The sequence below is a fragment of the Mercenaria mercenaria genome, chromosome 2 (genome assembly GCF_021730395.1).
Source record: "Mercenaria mercenaria strain notata chromosome 2, MADL_Memer_1, whole genome shotgun sequence".
NCBI classification, from domain to species: domain Eukaryota; kingdom Metazoa; phylum Mollusca; class Bivalvia; order Venerida; family Veneridae; genus Mercenaria; species Mercenaria mercenaria.
In genome coordinates, this window is record NC_069362.1 from 6158986 (window position 1) to 6177114 (window position 18129).

The following is an 18129-nucleotide window of genomic DNA, read 5'->3' on the forward strand; positions in this document are numbered from 1 at the left end:
ATAAACATTGTAACCTCATGGAATTTGCTTACGTCAAGACAACATGCGTATTGTTACAAAGCAAGTCATAAGAAACGTATTAAATCATTAAAACAAAACTTATTTGTTTTACATGTGAGATCAAATTTATCTTTCACTCGTGAAAACAATATTTTACGTCAGTCGTGAAAATATTGCATCTTGAAAGAAACAAACAAATAACCTCTTTAAGATTTATCAATGCTAGGTTCCACTGAACAAAACAAAAATGAAATGCGGATAAAATTTTAGAGTAAGCGTGCGATCACATCAATGTGGATTGTCGTAATTATGTCACGCATATACTACCGCCTGCAGAAGATTTTGAAATAAGACTAATTGCTATACTTGCATCTATATAACTAGCATTAATGTAGTCATTTTCCATTCCATTTAGTTTCACCCTGTTGAAATCATCTGAAACATGTACATTTAAATTGTGTTGGGATTACTTAAGCAAACTAAGAATTGTTATACAGATAATTTACTTTACCTTTAAAATTGATCAAATCTGCAAAGTTTCAGTAGATATGTGTGAGTGTCTGTTGTGAGTACAAGAAATGGCGTACAGCTGCATATTTTATCTTATCAAAATAAAAGATAAGGAAATCTTAATTACAGCAGGAAATGTTGTAAAACGCTTACATGGATATACCATTCTATATCTATTTCTGTGTATATTGTCTCCTCTTTGAGAGTCAGCATATGGTTTGATGAGGTCAGGTGGTAACAACTAAACACAAGTACAAAATAAACACAAAATATTTTACATGATTCCTAAAAAATGTATATGCAAACTAATATAACCACTACTAGAATAGCCAAAGAAGAAGTACGTTACACAATGTCATTCAGAACACTAAAATTGTAAAGGTAGAAACTTCAGGTTCCCCAACACGACATAAATAAAAAAACAACAGAAAAAATCAATGGCCAATGGACAAAAATCTAATAGCAAAAGTTTCGTTAAATGAGGGCAACATTCCAAAAGGAAATCCTACGGCAGTGTATGTATTTATGTATGTAAGCGAAAGACATGTAAACACTAGCAGAACTTAACATTTCTGTATGTTACAAGTAAATACAATTTAGAGACACCCTTAAATATGTTCATATAGCGGTGTACAGGAAACGTATGGTCCCCAATTAAAACAAGAGCTCGTAGAACACGAAATGCTCCCTTTGATGCATTCAGTAATGGCACAAGAAACAGAAATAATTTGGTCACTGGATGCCAAAGTTCTACTGTCCTGTGTCAATTAAACCTTGACCTTTGACCTACTGACCTCAGAATCAATAGGGTAATCTGCTGGTCATGATCAACCTCCCTATTAAGTTTCGTAATCTTCGGCCCAAGCATTCTCAAGTTATCTTCTGGAAACGGTTACTGTGACCTTGACCTTTGCCCTCCTGATCTCTAAATTAGTAAGGTCATCTGCTGGTCATAACCAACCTCCCTATCAACCGACCGACCGACCGACAAACAGACAGGCCGACCGACTTACATCTGCAAAACAATATTCCCTCCTTCTTTGAAGGGGGGATAATAATGGACAAGTCCTAAACAAGAAAACAAACCACACATTAGAGTTGGGATCCAAGGGTATGCAACATGCATATCAGAGAATCTGCCAAACGACTAAATAAGAAGGCACCATATCCAAAGGGTGGTTGAAGAATATCCAAAAACGATGAGAGCAATACTGGAACCACCCAAGTTGAAATGATGAAGTTGAAAATCTATACAGTAATACTAACGCAATATAAATGTCTAGCTGAAAAATCTGAAAAGAACGAATTGCAACAGCTCTGATTAAATGTACAGGGACAAATTTTACGGCCACCACATGGTACAATCAACGCTGTATGATTATAAAACAGAAAGAGTTGAATCTCGACACAAATAAATGTTGCATTTAATACCAGCTATGGTAATCAGGATTCATTTTGCTTATATTTGCTTTTAGTTTTAAATCATTCGGGCATTTGAATCATATTTCTACAATGCGAGTTTTAGTAAGAACCCATTAAGGGTTGAAATATTCAATTCATACTCAATTTCCGTACAAATATTTATATATAGATCCCTTTTCCTTGAACAAACCTGGAAATCTTTCAGAACATCGGCTTTATTTTGAATGAACATCGGTAAATCGGTAACAGCTATCTTCCTCCGAATAATCCCAGTGTTGTAATATGTGTTTCTTTCATTGTTCAGTTCAATTGGAACAGCGTCTAATGCCTCATCACATATTTGGTGCGCCATCCCTTGGTCTTTTTGTTCCTCATGGGCATCTGACATGTATTTTACACACGGAAATATGAATATGACACATTAACAGGAACCTTGTCTTTCTGTCATTATTATTTTTACATGTTTTTCAATAGAAATAACATCAAGCAATATATATATATATATATATATATATATATATATATATATATATATATATATATAAGAATTATATAAATATTTTGTAAGCCCCAATCAAATTAAACATTTTGCTTTAACTTACTTTTAAAATATCACTTGTAGTAAAATATTTTTAGAAGCAACCTACCTAAAATAATGATAACATTTTCATTTCCATTGATCTGCTTACGCTGGGAATGCTTGCTTTTTAACTTTGTTGTCCTCCTTAAAAACATGTATACAAACGAGGTCAATTCCTTAAAAAAGCATGTCTTTTACTACGCTTACGTTAAATAATGCATCCATCAGTTTTGAATAATTATTTTCTCTTCCATTTTCTTAAAAGTATGAGATTAGGTTGAAAAATGAGAAAATATAGTACTGTGTTTTTATGGCTTTAAACATAAACCAGTGAAAGGTTGTAAACGTCCTTGCGATGTTTTACTACCGTCACCATGACGCAAAAAGTATAAGTAATGTAATTGTAAAAAAAAAGGTAACAAAATAGTGCTTTTGGATTTAAATGATTCAATAGTAAAATCATTCTAACTTTTTCCTGGATGTAGAATTGTCTTAATACTGATTCCCGTTAGCTTTAAAGTTACCAAGCATATTTCGACACACATAAAACAAGAAAGCAATCTGCTCAGAAGAACATAACGCCAAAGAATATTCCATTCGGCGTCGGACTAGCTTTACATGTTTGAATGAATGCAAATTGGGTTTCGCACCTTCGCTTTATAATCACAGATAGGGTGAGTATAAACACAATGACTACAACTGCACCAGCGACACAGCTTGCAATCACAATAAGAAAGGACAAGTCTGCCCGATCTGTTTCTGTCATGCCATCGTCTGCTGTCGAACTATTTACTTCTGCTGTAGTAACTTCATCTGTTTGTCTTTTCTTTCCTGCTTGGGTACTTTCATATGCATAACTACCCTCTTTTGTTACATAACGTTCTTCTGTTATTACATTGTCCGTACTGACACCATCTTCGAATTAAAAAGAGCAAATATACACATGTATATCATTTGTTGTATCTAATCTTTTATACAATCTTGGGTTATCCAAGGCAGCATTATAATTGCTTTTATTACAATAATGAATTTCTTTTAAAATTTATTTTATTAGGGGGTGGGGGCGGGGCTTGGGGTAGGTATTTTATGCAATCACGATTTCATTCCTGAGGTAGCTTGTTTTTATGTTTAGTTCCAACAATAAACATACTTATGTTAACTTGAATACTTCGAAAAATCAATGGATAAGATTAGAAAGACAATTTGTATAGAGATTTCTTCCAGGTGTGAGGCGTGTGGTTCAAGTAGCTTAAAATGTGCTCAGTACTCTAGCGAGACCGCTTCATTTATAACATTTTGTTCGTGAAATACTTAATATATAAATTATACTATCTCAACAGTATAACAGCATATTACATAAACTCATAGTACTCTAGGATTTTTATATCTGATTGACAACTTAATTTTTGTTTATGGTCACTATTTTTTACGCTGCCCATTCAATCACTCAATGGTAAAGGGAAGAAGTATCGGTGTGTCCATGTGTTCAAAAATAAACAAAACAATCAAAATAAATATACCCCATAACAGTGTGTTAGATTGATATCAAAATACATCTACCTTGATTTGTTTCCAAGCAAATGCCATTAGTCTTGTTGCATATCTTTCCTAAGCATTGTATTGAACATGTTTCTCCGCAATATGGACCGTAGAAACCATTTTCACACTCCTTACACCTTCCATTTTGTTTACAGCCGGGTTTCATACAACGATCAGGACATGTCTGATTGCACGTGTCACCAAAATATCCATCTTTACAATGATTACACTTTCCTTCTTTGTCGCAATCTTTCAGACAATTGTGCGGACATGTCTTTTTACAGGACGAACCGTAGAGTCCAACTCTACATCCTTCTGAAAATGTTCCGTTGAAAGTACAGTTATTATTCTTACAGTGAGAACAGGTGATATTTACAAACCTCCTAAGTTATGTTTTTGACAGTGTGTCGTGCAATTGCCGAGTATTTTATCACATTTTGTACAATATTTTGGACAATTTCTTTCACACTTTTGTCCAAAATATCCGTCTTTGCATTGAGTGCAGTTTTCTTTAGAGACACATGTTTTACAGTTTGACATACATTCGTATAAACAATTTATTCTTTTGTAATTCTGTAAGTTATTGTATATATATCCTGTATAATATCCATCGGCACAAGATGTACATTCAGTGTAATGGTTCTCACATGTTAAACAGTTTCGAGCACATCTTCCTTCGCATTTATAGGTATATTTGGTTTTGTTTTTGTCTGTGAATCCATTGTAATAACCTAGTTTACATTGTGTGCACACTTCACTTCTATTGCAAGCTACACACAAATCAGGGCATGGTTTCTTGCAACCCTTCCCATAAAATCCGTCAATACATTTTTCAGCATAAACACATCTCATGACAATCATTCTTTTAATAAATATGATCACTGCAAATGAAATTTTGCATTATTTTATACAACATATGTTTTTCTTGTTAACACATGTAAAAACAACTAAATCGAGGTTTTATAAATAACATACATTTCCGTATAAACTTTCATTTTATTTGCAGTTGAATGTTTTAAATAAAAAATCAATTTTTCGATCAAATAAATCAGCAAGTAAACAGAAACAGTCTGATGTGGCAAAAATAATTATAATTATCATCAGGCATATTACAGAAGATAATGGTACGTTAAGATAAAACACTGAAAACTTAAGAGCTTGGTTACACGAACTTCCGTTTCATCTTAACCACTTAAAGTCCTTTTGTCTCTCAAAATGAACTAGAATTACTAAATGAACTAAACGACTCTAATCATTAAAGAAAAGTCACGGTTTTGATCCAATATATTATTGATATACATTTCAGCTCTTTTACAGAATACTGCAAGATGTGCAGCACTCTTCAGTGTTGTTAATGGTAAGTCTGTCACAAACTGATACATGTATACGGGCCTCAATCCATCTGTAGTTTAGATGCAGGTATTGCATTATCTTTCTGTAAATGTTTGAATTATTGAGGTAAATGGCAGATTTACGCATAAAATACCTCTCGTGTGTTTCTGTTTTTCATAACTTAAAATTCCATGTAAATTTCATTAAATTCGGTTCAGTATTAAAGAAGATGATATTTTCTAAACTTCAGTAATTTATGTTTTTATCCCCAAAACAACTTTAACGAGCCTTAAATTGCCCAATTCATAATCGCGCCAAAGTAGTCGGATCTCACGGCTATGTCGTGATTCCCGTGAAAATCCAATATTTAGCGGGACAAAACATACAAATAGACTGGACTAGATATCTTTAGGCACACGCCATTACAGTCTTGAGACGACATTATGTCACTTTTATATTCTTGGTTGAAATACATTTTTTTCTCCATCGAACTTCTCCCACCAGACGATTTTTTACCTGGTGATGTCACGACCCGCAAGTCCTATACCCGAGGTTTTCTTCTGTAATAGCCTGGATGTGATTTCCCAGCGCAGAGATCTTTCGTCTTATGGTTGTGCCTTAACCGCCAAGACGCTGATTTTTGTAGTCAACTGAGACAGCTCAGGAATACAAACACCTATAAACATCGAACATGGGTAGCAAAAAAGGAGTCAACGTCTTCGCGATTTAGTGGGTCATTATTTTACAAAAAAATTAGTTCTTAGTGCTACTGTAAGTTTTAAGTAAAAGGAAACACCTGTTATATTTCGGTGCTACTTTAAGTTTTAAGTAAAAGGAAACGCCTGTTATAATTCAAGATGAAAATGAACTGTAATTAATAGAAATGAACAAATGAACATCTTTTAAAAATCGGATTTTGAGCTCAGTTTAATTTCTTTACTTCCATTTTTTTTCTCATTCATTGTAAATAATCTTTTTTTTCTGTAAATAATCTTGTAAATATTGTAATGAGTGTTAACTTAAAAGTCCATGTAAATTTCATTAAATTCGGTTCAGTATTAAAGAAGATGATATTTTCTAAACTTCAGTAAATTATGTTTTTATTCCCAAAACAACTTTAACGGGCCTTAAATCGCCCAATTCACAATCGAAACACACGGTCTTCTCAGATCGCTCAGCACGACTTTTATGTCGTGTTATTGGTACTGTTTAGTTTCTCAACATGACCATTTCGGCCTGGGTGGTTCCAATATTCCCGCTTTCATAGCCTTGGGTATTGTATAATCACCCCTTGGATATGGTGCTTGCTTTTTAATTTTGTCTTTTGACAGTTCCTGTGATACGCAGGCTCCATAACCTCAGATCCTCTTCCTAAATTCCAGTTTGTTTAGTTCTGCCCATTGTTTTCTCATTTTGGGCAATCCCATTAGTTTATCTGGGGACAAAACGCCGGGCTTCGTGGAATTACACGCCTCAACACGTGTATCATTGAAGGTTCCATGTTCACCGCCGTTTGAATACATCTGTGGATGTCTCTAAATTGCTTTTTGTACTTTTAGCATGTGTAAATGTTGAGTTCTGCTCAACCCGGGGCTAGAGGGCGTGGACGATAGAATGCTTTTACACTACCGTCCATGAACAGGCTCAATCAAACCGAGCCTGCAACATTTTCGTTTTTGTCGTGTTGAGCAACCTGTGAAGTTTCCACTTTTCTCTATGTTATTATCACAGCAGCGTTGTTTGTGCCGTGTGGCGGCCGTAAAAAGTCTCCCCGTACATTCAATCAGGGCTGTTATATTTCGATGTTCTCAGATCGTTCAGCACGACTTCTATGTCGTGTTAAGGGTACTGTTTAGTTTCTCAACATGACCATTTCGGCCTGGGTAGTTCCAATACTCCCGCTTTCATAGCCTTGGGTATTGTATAATCACCCCTTGGATATGGTGCCTGCTTTTTAATTTTGTCTTTTGACAGTTCCTGTGATACGCAGGCTCCATAACCTCAGATCCCCTTCCTAAATTCCAGTTTGTTTAGTTCTGCCCATTGTTTTCTCGTTTGGGGCAATCCCATTATTTTATCTGGGGACCAAATGCCGCTCTTCGTGGAATTACACGCCTCAACACGTGTATCATTGAAGGTTCCATGTTCACCGCCGTTTGAATACATCTGCGGATGTCTCTAAATTGCTTTTTGTACTTTTAGCATGTGTAAATGTTGAGTTCTGCTCAACCCGGGACTAGAGGGCGTGGACGGTAGCATACATTTCCACTACCGTCCATGAATAGGCTCAGTCAAACCGAGCCTGCAACATTTTCATTTTTGTCGTGTTGAGCGACCTGTGAAGTTTCCACTTTTCTCTATTAAATTGTTCCTGTAGTTTCTGTCATCCTGTCACAAAGTCCACATGTGATAACAACATGATTTTGTTATTAGAAACATACTGAAATGAATAAACTATTTCATTTTTGTAAATTGTTACACTACAAATATTCATCGTCACATAATGAGCTGAAATTGAAATACAGATTTGACATTGCAATGCTTTTAAATTTATCACATCTAAACTTTGTCACACGCACGCACGCACGCACTTAAGTACGCACGCACACACTCACTTAAGTACGCACGCACACACGCACACGCACACACACACACACATTTCTAGTATGATTGTAAGAAATTAAAAATAGTTCAGAGACATTTGAATAGTAATGCAAATACGAATAATTTAGTTTTACGAAATCATGAAGAGTTAAGTAACTAACAGTATAGTTGATGCGACAAAATAGACATCAAGACTTTTAACACCGCTTTCCTGCTGATAAAATAGTTTTATGTCTGCAGCTGATCTGGTAACGCTACTTACGCTACTTAACCATTCCCAGTAAAAAAAAAAAAAAAAAAAAAAAAAAAAAAAAAAAAAAAAAACAACAGAATAAGGTAAGAATCGTGACACACAATTGTTTACATGTAGCAGCAGTTAAAGTTTCTACATGCCGTTCAGTTATTATCTACGTAAAGTGTGTAAAGGTTAGTTGTATAAAACATCTGTTAAGTTGTAAAGAGCCAGGCCTCTCTAGAAAGTCAAGCTTTTAAAATAACATAATTTATTCAAAGAAAGTTATAAAACATTATATATAAGCTGATATCTTAGTAACCACTTGCAATGTATTGAAACGTCACACATTTATTGTGATAAATTGACATACACTGCACTGGTTTCATAACTCTATTTTGCTTTTTCAAAACATTATACCCTTTTTTCGACTTCGAAATGTTTGGTTAAGGTTTTATATGTAAACTGGTATCTCAGTACCCAGTTATGGGAATAGATTGAAACTTCAAAAACTTGTTCACTGTGATAATTTGACATGCAGCGCACAGGTTCCATAACTCTACTTTGCATTTTCACAAAATCATGCACCTTTTTCGACAGTTTTTGGTTAAGTTTTTGTATGTAAGCTGGTATCTCAGTACCCTCTTATGGGACAGAATTGAAACTTCACAAACTTGTTCACCCGCCCGCTTAGCTCAGTAGGAAGAGCGTTAGTCTACGGATCGCGAGGTCGCGAGTTCGATCCCCGGGCGGGGCGTATGTTCTCCGTGACGATTTGATAAAAGACATTGTCTGAAATCATTCGTCCTCCACCTCTGATAACTCATGAGGGGAAGTTGGCAGTTACTTGCGGAGAACAGGTTTGTACTGGTACAGAATCCAGGAACACTGGTTAGGTTAACTTAACTGCCCGCCGTTACATGACTAAAATGCAGTTTGAAAACGGCGTTAAACCCAAAACAAACAAACAAACAAAAAAGCTTGTTCACTGTCATAATCTGACATGCAATGTACAGGTTCCATAACTCTACTTTACATGTTTTTTTTTTAAATTATGCCTTTTTTCAACTTAGCAGTTTTTCGGTTAAGATTTTATATGTAAGCTGATATCTCAATACCTACTAATTGGAATGCATTGAAACTTCACACAATTGTCCATTGTCATAAGCTAATATGCATTGTGCAGGTTGACAATACTATAAAATATTGAATTTAATTAAAGTCGGCCTTTGTGTAAACAGAGAAAGATAGTGAAACGCGACAGCACGATGGTCAAGCGCGACAGTACGATGGTGACGCTTAGGTGGTGAAGCACGACAGTAGAATAGCGAAGCGCGACAGTACGATGGTGACACTAATTAGTGAAGCGCGATAGTGCGATGGCGAAGCGCGACAGTACGATGGTGACACTAATTGGTGAAGCGCGACAGTGCGATGGCGAAGCCCGACACTACGATGGTGAAGCGCGACAGTACGATGGCGAAGCGCGACAGTACGACGGACTGTCACCATCGTACTGTCGCACTTCGCCATCGTACTTTCGCACTTTGCCATCGCACTGTCGATTTGTCAACCATCGTACTGTTGCGCTTCACCATCGTACCGTCGTACCTTTGCGCTTCGCTTCACAGGGAGCAAGCGCTGGTCCTAACGGAATACCTTAGAAAAGTGTGTGGATGTCTGTTTGGTTTAGCGCCGCAATAGTAATCCAGCGGGCAGTTAACTTAACCAATGTTTCTTGATTTTGTAACATTACTAACATGATCTCTGCAAGTAACCGCCATCTTCTCCATAATAATCAGAGATCGTGGAGGGAATAATTTAAAGTAAATCGTCAAAAAATAAACCACACACCTCGTCCAGGGATGGAATCCACGTCCTCGTGATCTGAAGATCAGCGTTGCTCCTACTGAGAAGTGGACGGGCTTAGCTAAAACATTTCCTTAATGTATAAGGATCCACAAGTGTTATTTTAGGATATATATATTGTATATTTCGGCAAATTTAGAAAAAAAAGAATGAGTTTCTTATGTGGGTGTGTTTGTATTGGCGAGATCTATGACCATATAGCGAGTAAACATAAATTGTGTTATATTCGCATGGAATTATATAATACATTTAAGATGAAATTTTACTGACATATCATTATCTTTGGGTTTGTTTTTAAAGCAGTAACATATTTATTACGTGCTACTAGTCAACAAGATTGTGATGTTATAATTAATAAGACCAATAACATTCTGAGACATGTCTTTTACTTTGAGAGCTGTCAGTCTGTTTTAAAACGTATCGTTAGAATAATGTTCTTCATAAATTACGGTAATATTGTCATACTGTAGATATAAAGTTCAGAGTATGATATAGTTCAGTGTCGAGTAACAGAATGCATCGCTGATTTCCAATGCGATTGCAAAAGAAACAATAACAAAGGTGTTTCCTGACCAAGTCATCATTGAAATTGTTGCATTTTTTTATCAAATTAAATATGTATAGTAATACACATAACTATGTCTGACATTAGATTAAATGTTCAGGTACCTCCTGTATTTTATGTTATTTTCTCTTTCGGACGACGGTTTATCTCCAGCATTGTTTGCGGACATATATTTCTATGGATCATCCTAAACATTGCTCAATGCATGGAACGATGCGCAGTAATACTAATACTAATTTTTAAGTTAAAAAGACATAATACCGTTAAAACGCATCAGAATGTTATTGCTCCTGACCTTTTCCCTAACGTATTTATGGTAAATAAGTTTAAAACATTTCAAGGCTATATCACATAATACTTAAAATGTGGGGTTAATTACAAATTTTGAACAAGAGTACGAGTGTTTAGTACACAGATGTTTAACATAATCAGTATACAAAATGATCTTATTGGTAACGATCACTACGACTGTGATCAAATGGTTCTCTTTTCTTATTATAATAATAAAACGCCACAAGCACAGAACATTGAACTTCTGTACTTTGTACATGCACATTAATACGTACCATAAGCTAACACCTCAAACATCTGCACCACGGCAGACGTTTTCAAAACGTGATACTTAAACAAAAATACCAAATCATTTTCTTGCTTTTTGTTGTTGTTGCTTTTGTTGTTTTTTATGTCCAGATAGACATTTACAGTACATCCGATGCGCTAAACTATAAGCTATTTATCTGGATACTGGCTGCAATGCATGTCCATGCAGGTTTTTCTTTTTGTATATAGGTGTCAGTGTATAGTTAACTATTTTGACAACAACGCAAAGTCCCCTCAATCTTGATACGTCACTGCAAATCGGTCTGGTGCATGGCAGCACACCTGCTAAAATGTTAGTCAATTTGTATTTTGCTCCCGACAAATAAAGTAATCACCTTTGTACCTGTGACGGCTAACTCATGCATTTAAAGGTTTATTTCATCATTCGATTTCTTCTATTTCACAATATGTTTAGTGCAATTGATGGATTTGCAAATTACAAATTTTACTTTCTAAGGGAACTAGAAAATCGATATAAATGTCATCTTCTAAATGCAACACAGCTAGTAAGAACTGCATTTAGCTTTCCGATACATATACAGTTCCTTAATTTAATAAAACATATCCTTAAATTCAGACAGAAAGGATACAGCTGTGTATATTTGTTTTTGATTTGTATCACCAGGAACGTCAGTTTGAGCTACAATTTAATGATCCTTCTAAACTTGCGGTGTCCAGTTTTGACAAAATTTTGAGCACGATGCCATTTTATCTTTGTTTGTGTGTGAAAGACGATAGATCACCCGTGCGTTTTTTTTCTATACAAAACATATAGTGAATGTAACAAAGATATCGTAGTTTTCAACACAGAGGTCTTGTGATGTACAAATACGGGTACATGTGTCATTGTAGTAAGGGACATAGTAATAGTTGTAGGTTAAGGTCGCTGACCCCTCACCCAAGTGTTTTAGAAACATCGCTTGGTTTGTAGAATGTCTCCACTGAGAAACTCAACCAGCTCGCTTGCAGAAGTACAGTGGTTCTATCTAAAATATTCGAAGTATTTTTGCAAAAATATTCAAACTAGCTAATGAAAAAGTAGTCCTTTAATTGCCTACTAACTAACTGTGTGTAAACAAAAAACATTTAATTAAAAAAATATATAAATAAAAACGCTTAAACCTTATAAAAAATGATAATCGAGAAATTATTTCAGTACGGCCTCATTTCAAAAATAGGTGATAATGTATGACAACAAAATATTCTCAAAAGCTTTCCCTTTATTGTTGTTACATGTAGGTATATTTTACAAAAAGACATTTAGGAAAAAAAAGTTATAAACAAATATTTTTCATACCAATATATGTCAAAAACATACTATTATAGGTCACTTGTAACAATTAAGTTCTTATTTTCAGGCAGAAGTTGTACCTACAATAAGGCAATGCCAACAACATATTAGTTACAACGAGAAGTGACTGGTGCTTTTGTAAAAGGTAGTATTATAAACAAAAACTCTGTTATTGTTTAACTTACCAATGCAACAAAACGACCTGTTGTAAAAATGGCAATAAACGCATGTCATTAAAAGCAACAATTTTGCTCTATACTAATACCGGTATATCAAGTTTTGCTCTAGATTTTGCTCTTTAACATTACTTACGTATAATACCATTTTTGAATTAATGTCAATAGTAAATATTTGAGACTATGAATATAAACGTCTATTTTTCTATGTGTTGTCATATTTCGTCTCAATTTAACATTCTGAACTAGGTAATAGTTAATGGTTGAGAATGGTCTTTGCTCAACTTGAATGACAACATTAATCTATTTGTAACCAATCTGCCTGCAGTACCGTAGTACGTAGAATAGTAAATTCAGTCTTCATATTGACGTATTATGATTGTGCGTATCTGTTTTTGTGCTCACTCATTTCTAAAGAAAAACAGAGCCAAGATCCTAACAGAGACCTGACTTCTGTAAAAGACAGACCAATAAAGACTTAACATCTACTGCATAGCAGCTCTTTACAATCTGTTCTGAAACCTTTCGTTGTAAAAGAATAGAAAAGGAAATTTAGACTGTTGTTCAAGAATACAGTACAATGAGCTACAGTAATCAAAAGAATACGCTCTTTCATCGATACAGTTAGACCAACCCTATCAAAAAAATAGAGATCTTTTATAATTGTTGGAAGTATAGAGATACAGTGAAGAATTCCCAAACCTATGCTTAAGCGTGTGAACTTTGTGAGAACATTCCGACCTCTGTCCGTGTGTAGAATGTGTGTTTTTCTTCTGCATAAGATTACTACAGAAATAGCGTTGCAGGTTGTTATAGTTATAAATGGTATGACACAAAGTACGTATGTGCTTGAGATTTCACTCATTGTTTCGAAGTTTTGTCCTTCATGCTCTGCAGCAATGCATATACCAATAGTCCGTAGCAGGTTTATTCCCGTTAGTATCAGGAAAATAAAAAGAAATGCTATTTTTGCTCTCCTGCTGGAATTTTGTGTGCAAAATGTGAGAGGAAAACATAAACTTAGCATTCTTTCAACACAAATACATACGATGATCCAAGCTGACAGCTGTGGAGCAAATGGGAATAAGAAGAAATATATTGGACAAAACATATCCCAGTAAACATTCATAGAAATATCATATAACTTGATATAAAAGGTTATTTGCTGACAGAAGACACACGATAAACAGAAAACGTCACTAGCTGACAAAAATCGGAAGTATGTAGAGCATGCTAATTTACTACTGTTTTTGCCTCTAATCCAGATGATAAGTGAGAAAATATTTCCGATTATTCCGATGACGCCTTCAAACACTATGATAAAAGTGTATACAGTATACAGATTATTCTTAAATGTTACGTTTTCAGAAGAAAGGTGTTTGCTTTGATTGGACTGAGTAAAATTCATGGTTAGAATACCAATGCCTGTTGTGAAATTTATTTAAGAAGAGTGATTTCGCTCTGATTTTGTTCTTAAGCTAAGGTAAATTCTTAGTGAGCGTTTGTTCATTGTAGTGTTTTGTTAGTGGACAAAATGTTCTACCCGTAACGCAAATTCACAATGAGCTTTTGTGAATTTTTAGGAATCAATGAGTGGAAAAAAGCATTCTGCCTGTTACGCAATACATGTATGTCAGTGAGTATTTGTATTCAGTTAAAAGTAATGGAAACAATTGTCTTTCTAACACTATTTTACAATGAGTTGCAGCAGTAAATCAGAGGAAAAATAACTCTGGTATTGTTTTCAGCGTTTTTTTCCATGCAACTAAGTACCTTAGCAGCTTTGTATTACTATAGTGTAAAAGTAATTCTTAATCTAAATACAGTGTCGGGGCAAGCTTTTGAAGTCAGCTAACAGTTAATCGTATCATTTTGCAGTACTTTTTTTCTGAAAGTACAAACTTAATAACGATCGAAGATTTACCTAAGCAGTCCTTGACATATGTATCAATTTTTTTTTAATGTCACATGTAAGTTTTCCCCCAACACATTTCGAGTAAATAACTGTAACAGTACTTTTCTGCAACATAAATTTTCCGCACATTAACTTGGTTTTTCTGCAGCAAAATTTCTGAGTCAAGACGATTTTTATGCAAAAACGTTTTTTTTCTGAGTCAAGATCAATATGTTTGCATCACTTTTTCTATGAAATGATTCTTTTGCAACATAATTCCCAAGACAATGAATATGATGTTTCTCCAATATACATTCTAAATAAACCCAACCGGCTTTCTCCAAATCAGTTTCTAACTCAATGAACTGGATTGTTTCTGCAACACACTTTCTGAATAAATGTAGAGGTCCTTTCCGCAACTCAACTGCTGAGTCGGTGGAAAAGGGGTTTTCTGCAGATCATTTTTTGAGTCACTGAATATGATTTTTCTGCAACACAATTTCAAAGTTAAGCATAACGTTTTACTGCAACACAGATGCTCTGTTAATAGACAAGATTATTCTGCGACACAATTATTGAGTCAATGAACAAGACTTATCAGCAACAGTTTCTGAGTCAATACATAGTATTTTTCTGAAACGTAACTTCCGAGCAAATGAATAGGAATCTTCCTCAACACAACTTTAAAATCAACTTTTCAATTAACAACACGATTTCTGAACTGTTAATGATTTTTTTCTGCCGCACAATATTTATGTCAAAGATCATGTGTCTGTAAAACAAATCGGAGTCATTGATAATCACATTAATTATTGTTTATTTAAGTGTATTTTTCCGATTTTTTTATGAACAAGATTTGTATGTCTGGCGTGCATGTATTGAAACTTACTGTAGATTTATTCTGTAGATTTATTCCTTTTTAATCAATGTTTATTCGTACTGTGTCGTCGTATCAACTGAATATTAAATGCACAACTTTTGCACGTTTTCCATAGTTTATAAATACTTTATTTTCTTAGTTATCAGCTATCCCTGCTATTTATAAGGAAAGAGTTTCTAAATAAGCTTAGCTTCCTACTTAATCCTTGATTTGTGTAAATATATATTTGCTGTATACCTGCTTGAAAATAAATATTGTTTAAACCAAATGCACAACTTGAAGCTAAACTTTTTACACGCAACATTTCTTCTGAAACATTTTACAGCGTTGATTCGTGTGAGAAATGAACGAATCATTATCCTAAATCCTATATTCCTCGAATCACACCATTTAGCTGTTATCTGTATTTTCAGAGGCGGCACATGCTTAAACAGTGTTCTATATATACCCAGTAATGAAGTAATATCCGATATTCTAACACAATCCGTAGCAGTTTCTATATAAAAATACAGCGAAATCGCCTATACATGAATCTCAATAAAATATAGCTGTTCCATTTCACCCTACGATTGTAAAAGGACTCTAACACAATCCGTAGCAGTTTATAGGACAAGGGGTAGCTGGAGAATCAATTTTGATTTGGAACTTTCAGGCTTGTTATCTTGTCAGCATGATGTCCCATTAAGAATCAGATAATGTGAATAAATGGCACTGACCAATTTGATAAGCTTAGAATTAGAATCTGTTCTAATGGTGGTTTGAGAATTTTAGAACACATGTTCAATGATTGTAAAACTTTAGTCAAAAGGTTAAATTTTGTATCTCACAACAAGAATGAATGTGATAACCCAATAGTTGTTTTATTTTGAGATGTGTTTTATTAAAAATCTTTATTGAAACTGTTTTACATAATGAAATTATGAATAAACAATGTAATCATTTTATACTGTAACTTGTGATAAAATATAATATACATTGTAAATGGCAATATTTCATAATACTATAATATGAATGCAACTTTGAATCACAAGACCTAAAGCTTGAAATTTATAATTCAGGGGTGTAGTTAGGCTAAAATGGAATTCTATGATTTTCAGTTTTCAAAATGAAGTGTATTGTACAATTTAGAAAGTACACCAGTGTCAAAGGCGTAGCTGGGCCATAATGGAAGTATGAGTCACTGTTCTAAGGGGGATGGGGTGATGTTACCCCTGAAAAAAATACGTTCTAGATAAGACATGATGTGTTTTGGTGAAGTTCATAATTCAGGGGCGTTGCTAGGCTAAAATGGAAGTGTATGCCACTGTCCTGTGAGTTCATGCTCCCACGTAAAAATTGCATAAATTAGATGCAAAATGTATTTTTGCAAAATTCATAATTCTGGGGTTTAGCTAGGTCAAAATGGAAGTGTAAGCCACTGTCCTAGAGGGTTCAGGAAAAACTGGACATCATAGAGGCAAAGCGGTGCATTTTGTGTGTGTGTGTGTGTGTGTGTGTGTGTGTGTGTGTGTGTGTGTGTGTAACTGGACCTTTAAACTTTTTCATAAAGTGTAGACCCAGGGGAACTACTGTACCTTATAGAAAGTACACCAGTGTCAAGTGCATAGCAGAGCCAAAATGGAAGTGTAAGCCACTGTACTAGGGTGTTTGGTTGGGGAGTGGGGCAGTCATGCTCCCCCGGAAGATTTTTACATTCTAAATGCAAAATATGGTGCTATCTGGCGAAATTCATAATTAATGGGCGTAGCTAGGCCAAAATGGAAGTGTAAGACACTGTCCTAGGAGGGTTTGGGAGCATGCTCCCTGTAGAATTCATCCATTATAGATACAAAGTGGTGCATTTTTTGGTGTATATCACGACGTTAATTTTTTTCCTAATGAAGTTTTGGTCGGAGGCAACTACTGTACCTCAGAGAAAGTAAACCTGTGTCAGTGTAGCATGGCCAAAATGGAAATGTAGGCCATTGTTCTAGGGGTTAGGGGCATGCTCCCCTGGAAAAATTTTACATTCTTAGTTAATTTCTATATGTAAAATGGTGCGTCTTGGCGCATTTTGTAACCTTTCCGTTGTTTAAATCGTCAATGCTGCAGAGTAAAACCCTGGAAAGGGAATGCATGACCAGTGTATAATAGAGATATATTTTCGCGCTGCCTCTTTTCAAAATTAAATATGCTAATGTTATATTTAGTACACATATATCTTTCCCCATTTTTCTATAAAACTGCATGCACATTTAGTGAAGAAATAACATAAGTACTTTAATATTCAATTTATATTTTAACATTATGTACAATATTTAAAGGTCTTTTGAATTTACTAATACAGAATATTACTTTTTGTCGACTCTACCTGACAGTAATTCATAATACCTATACCTTTAGACAAGCCTGTAAGGGGTTTTCTAGGGGTAGGAACCTCTGTTTTTTAGAGAGTAAGGATCATTTACATTTCAAATTTTGTTGAAAATGAAATAACAAAAAAGACTTCATCAGTATTCACCTTAAACTTTGATCTATTAATGCTTTACGGATAACAATGTTAACCCTATCTTTCAAAACGTAAGTAACCGAGAAACACAATATAAATCACCAAATAAATCACAAGGATTCGAACTGGCAGAAAAATATAAAGATT

The 18129-nt window shown here is 34.7% G+C and overlaps 1 protein-coding gene across 1 annotated transcript; it reads right to left on the bottom strand.

Annotated features, from left to right (window-relative positions):
- Positions 1 to 78: 78 nt before the first annotated feature.
- Positions 79 to 4912, bottom strand: LOC128548507 (uncharacterized). The gene is made up of 6 exons (XM_053523538.1): positions 4792 to 4912; positions 3163 to 3427; positions 2580 to 2656; positions 2123 to 2313; positions 664 to 751; positions 79 to 435 (listed from the first exon to the last, which is right to left on the bottom strand). Exons 1-6 carry the CDS (start codon positions 4910 to 4912, stop codon positions 308 to 310), a joined length of 870 nt encoding a protein of 289 aa, XP_053379513.1. The 3' UTR covers positions 79 to 307.
- Positions 4913 to 18129: the final 13217 nt, after the last annotated feature.

What these genes read in the sequence shown, in the direction of transcription:
- LOC128548507 (XM_053523538.1), bottom strand. Translation starts at nt 4,912, where the DNA reads ATGATTGTCATGAGATGTGTTTATGCTGAAAAATGTATTGACGGATTT. An exon ending in TCTGTGATTATAAAGCGAAG is followed by an intron (nt 2,657 to 3,162) that starts GTGCGAAACCCA and finishes CATGTTTTTAAG; the next exon opens with GAGGACAACAAAGTTAAAAA. An exon ending in ATGTTCTGAAAGATTTCCAG is followed by an intron (nt 752 to 2,122) that starts GTTTGTTCAAGG and finishes ACTTGTGTTTAG; the next exon opens with TTGTTACCACCTGACCTCAT.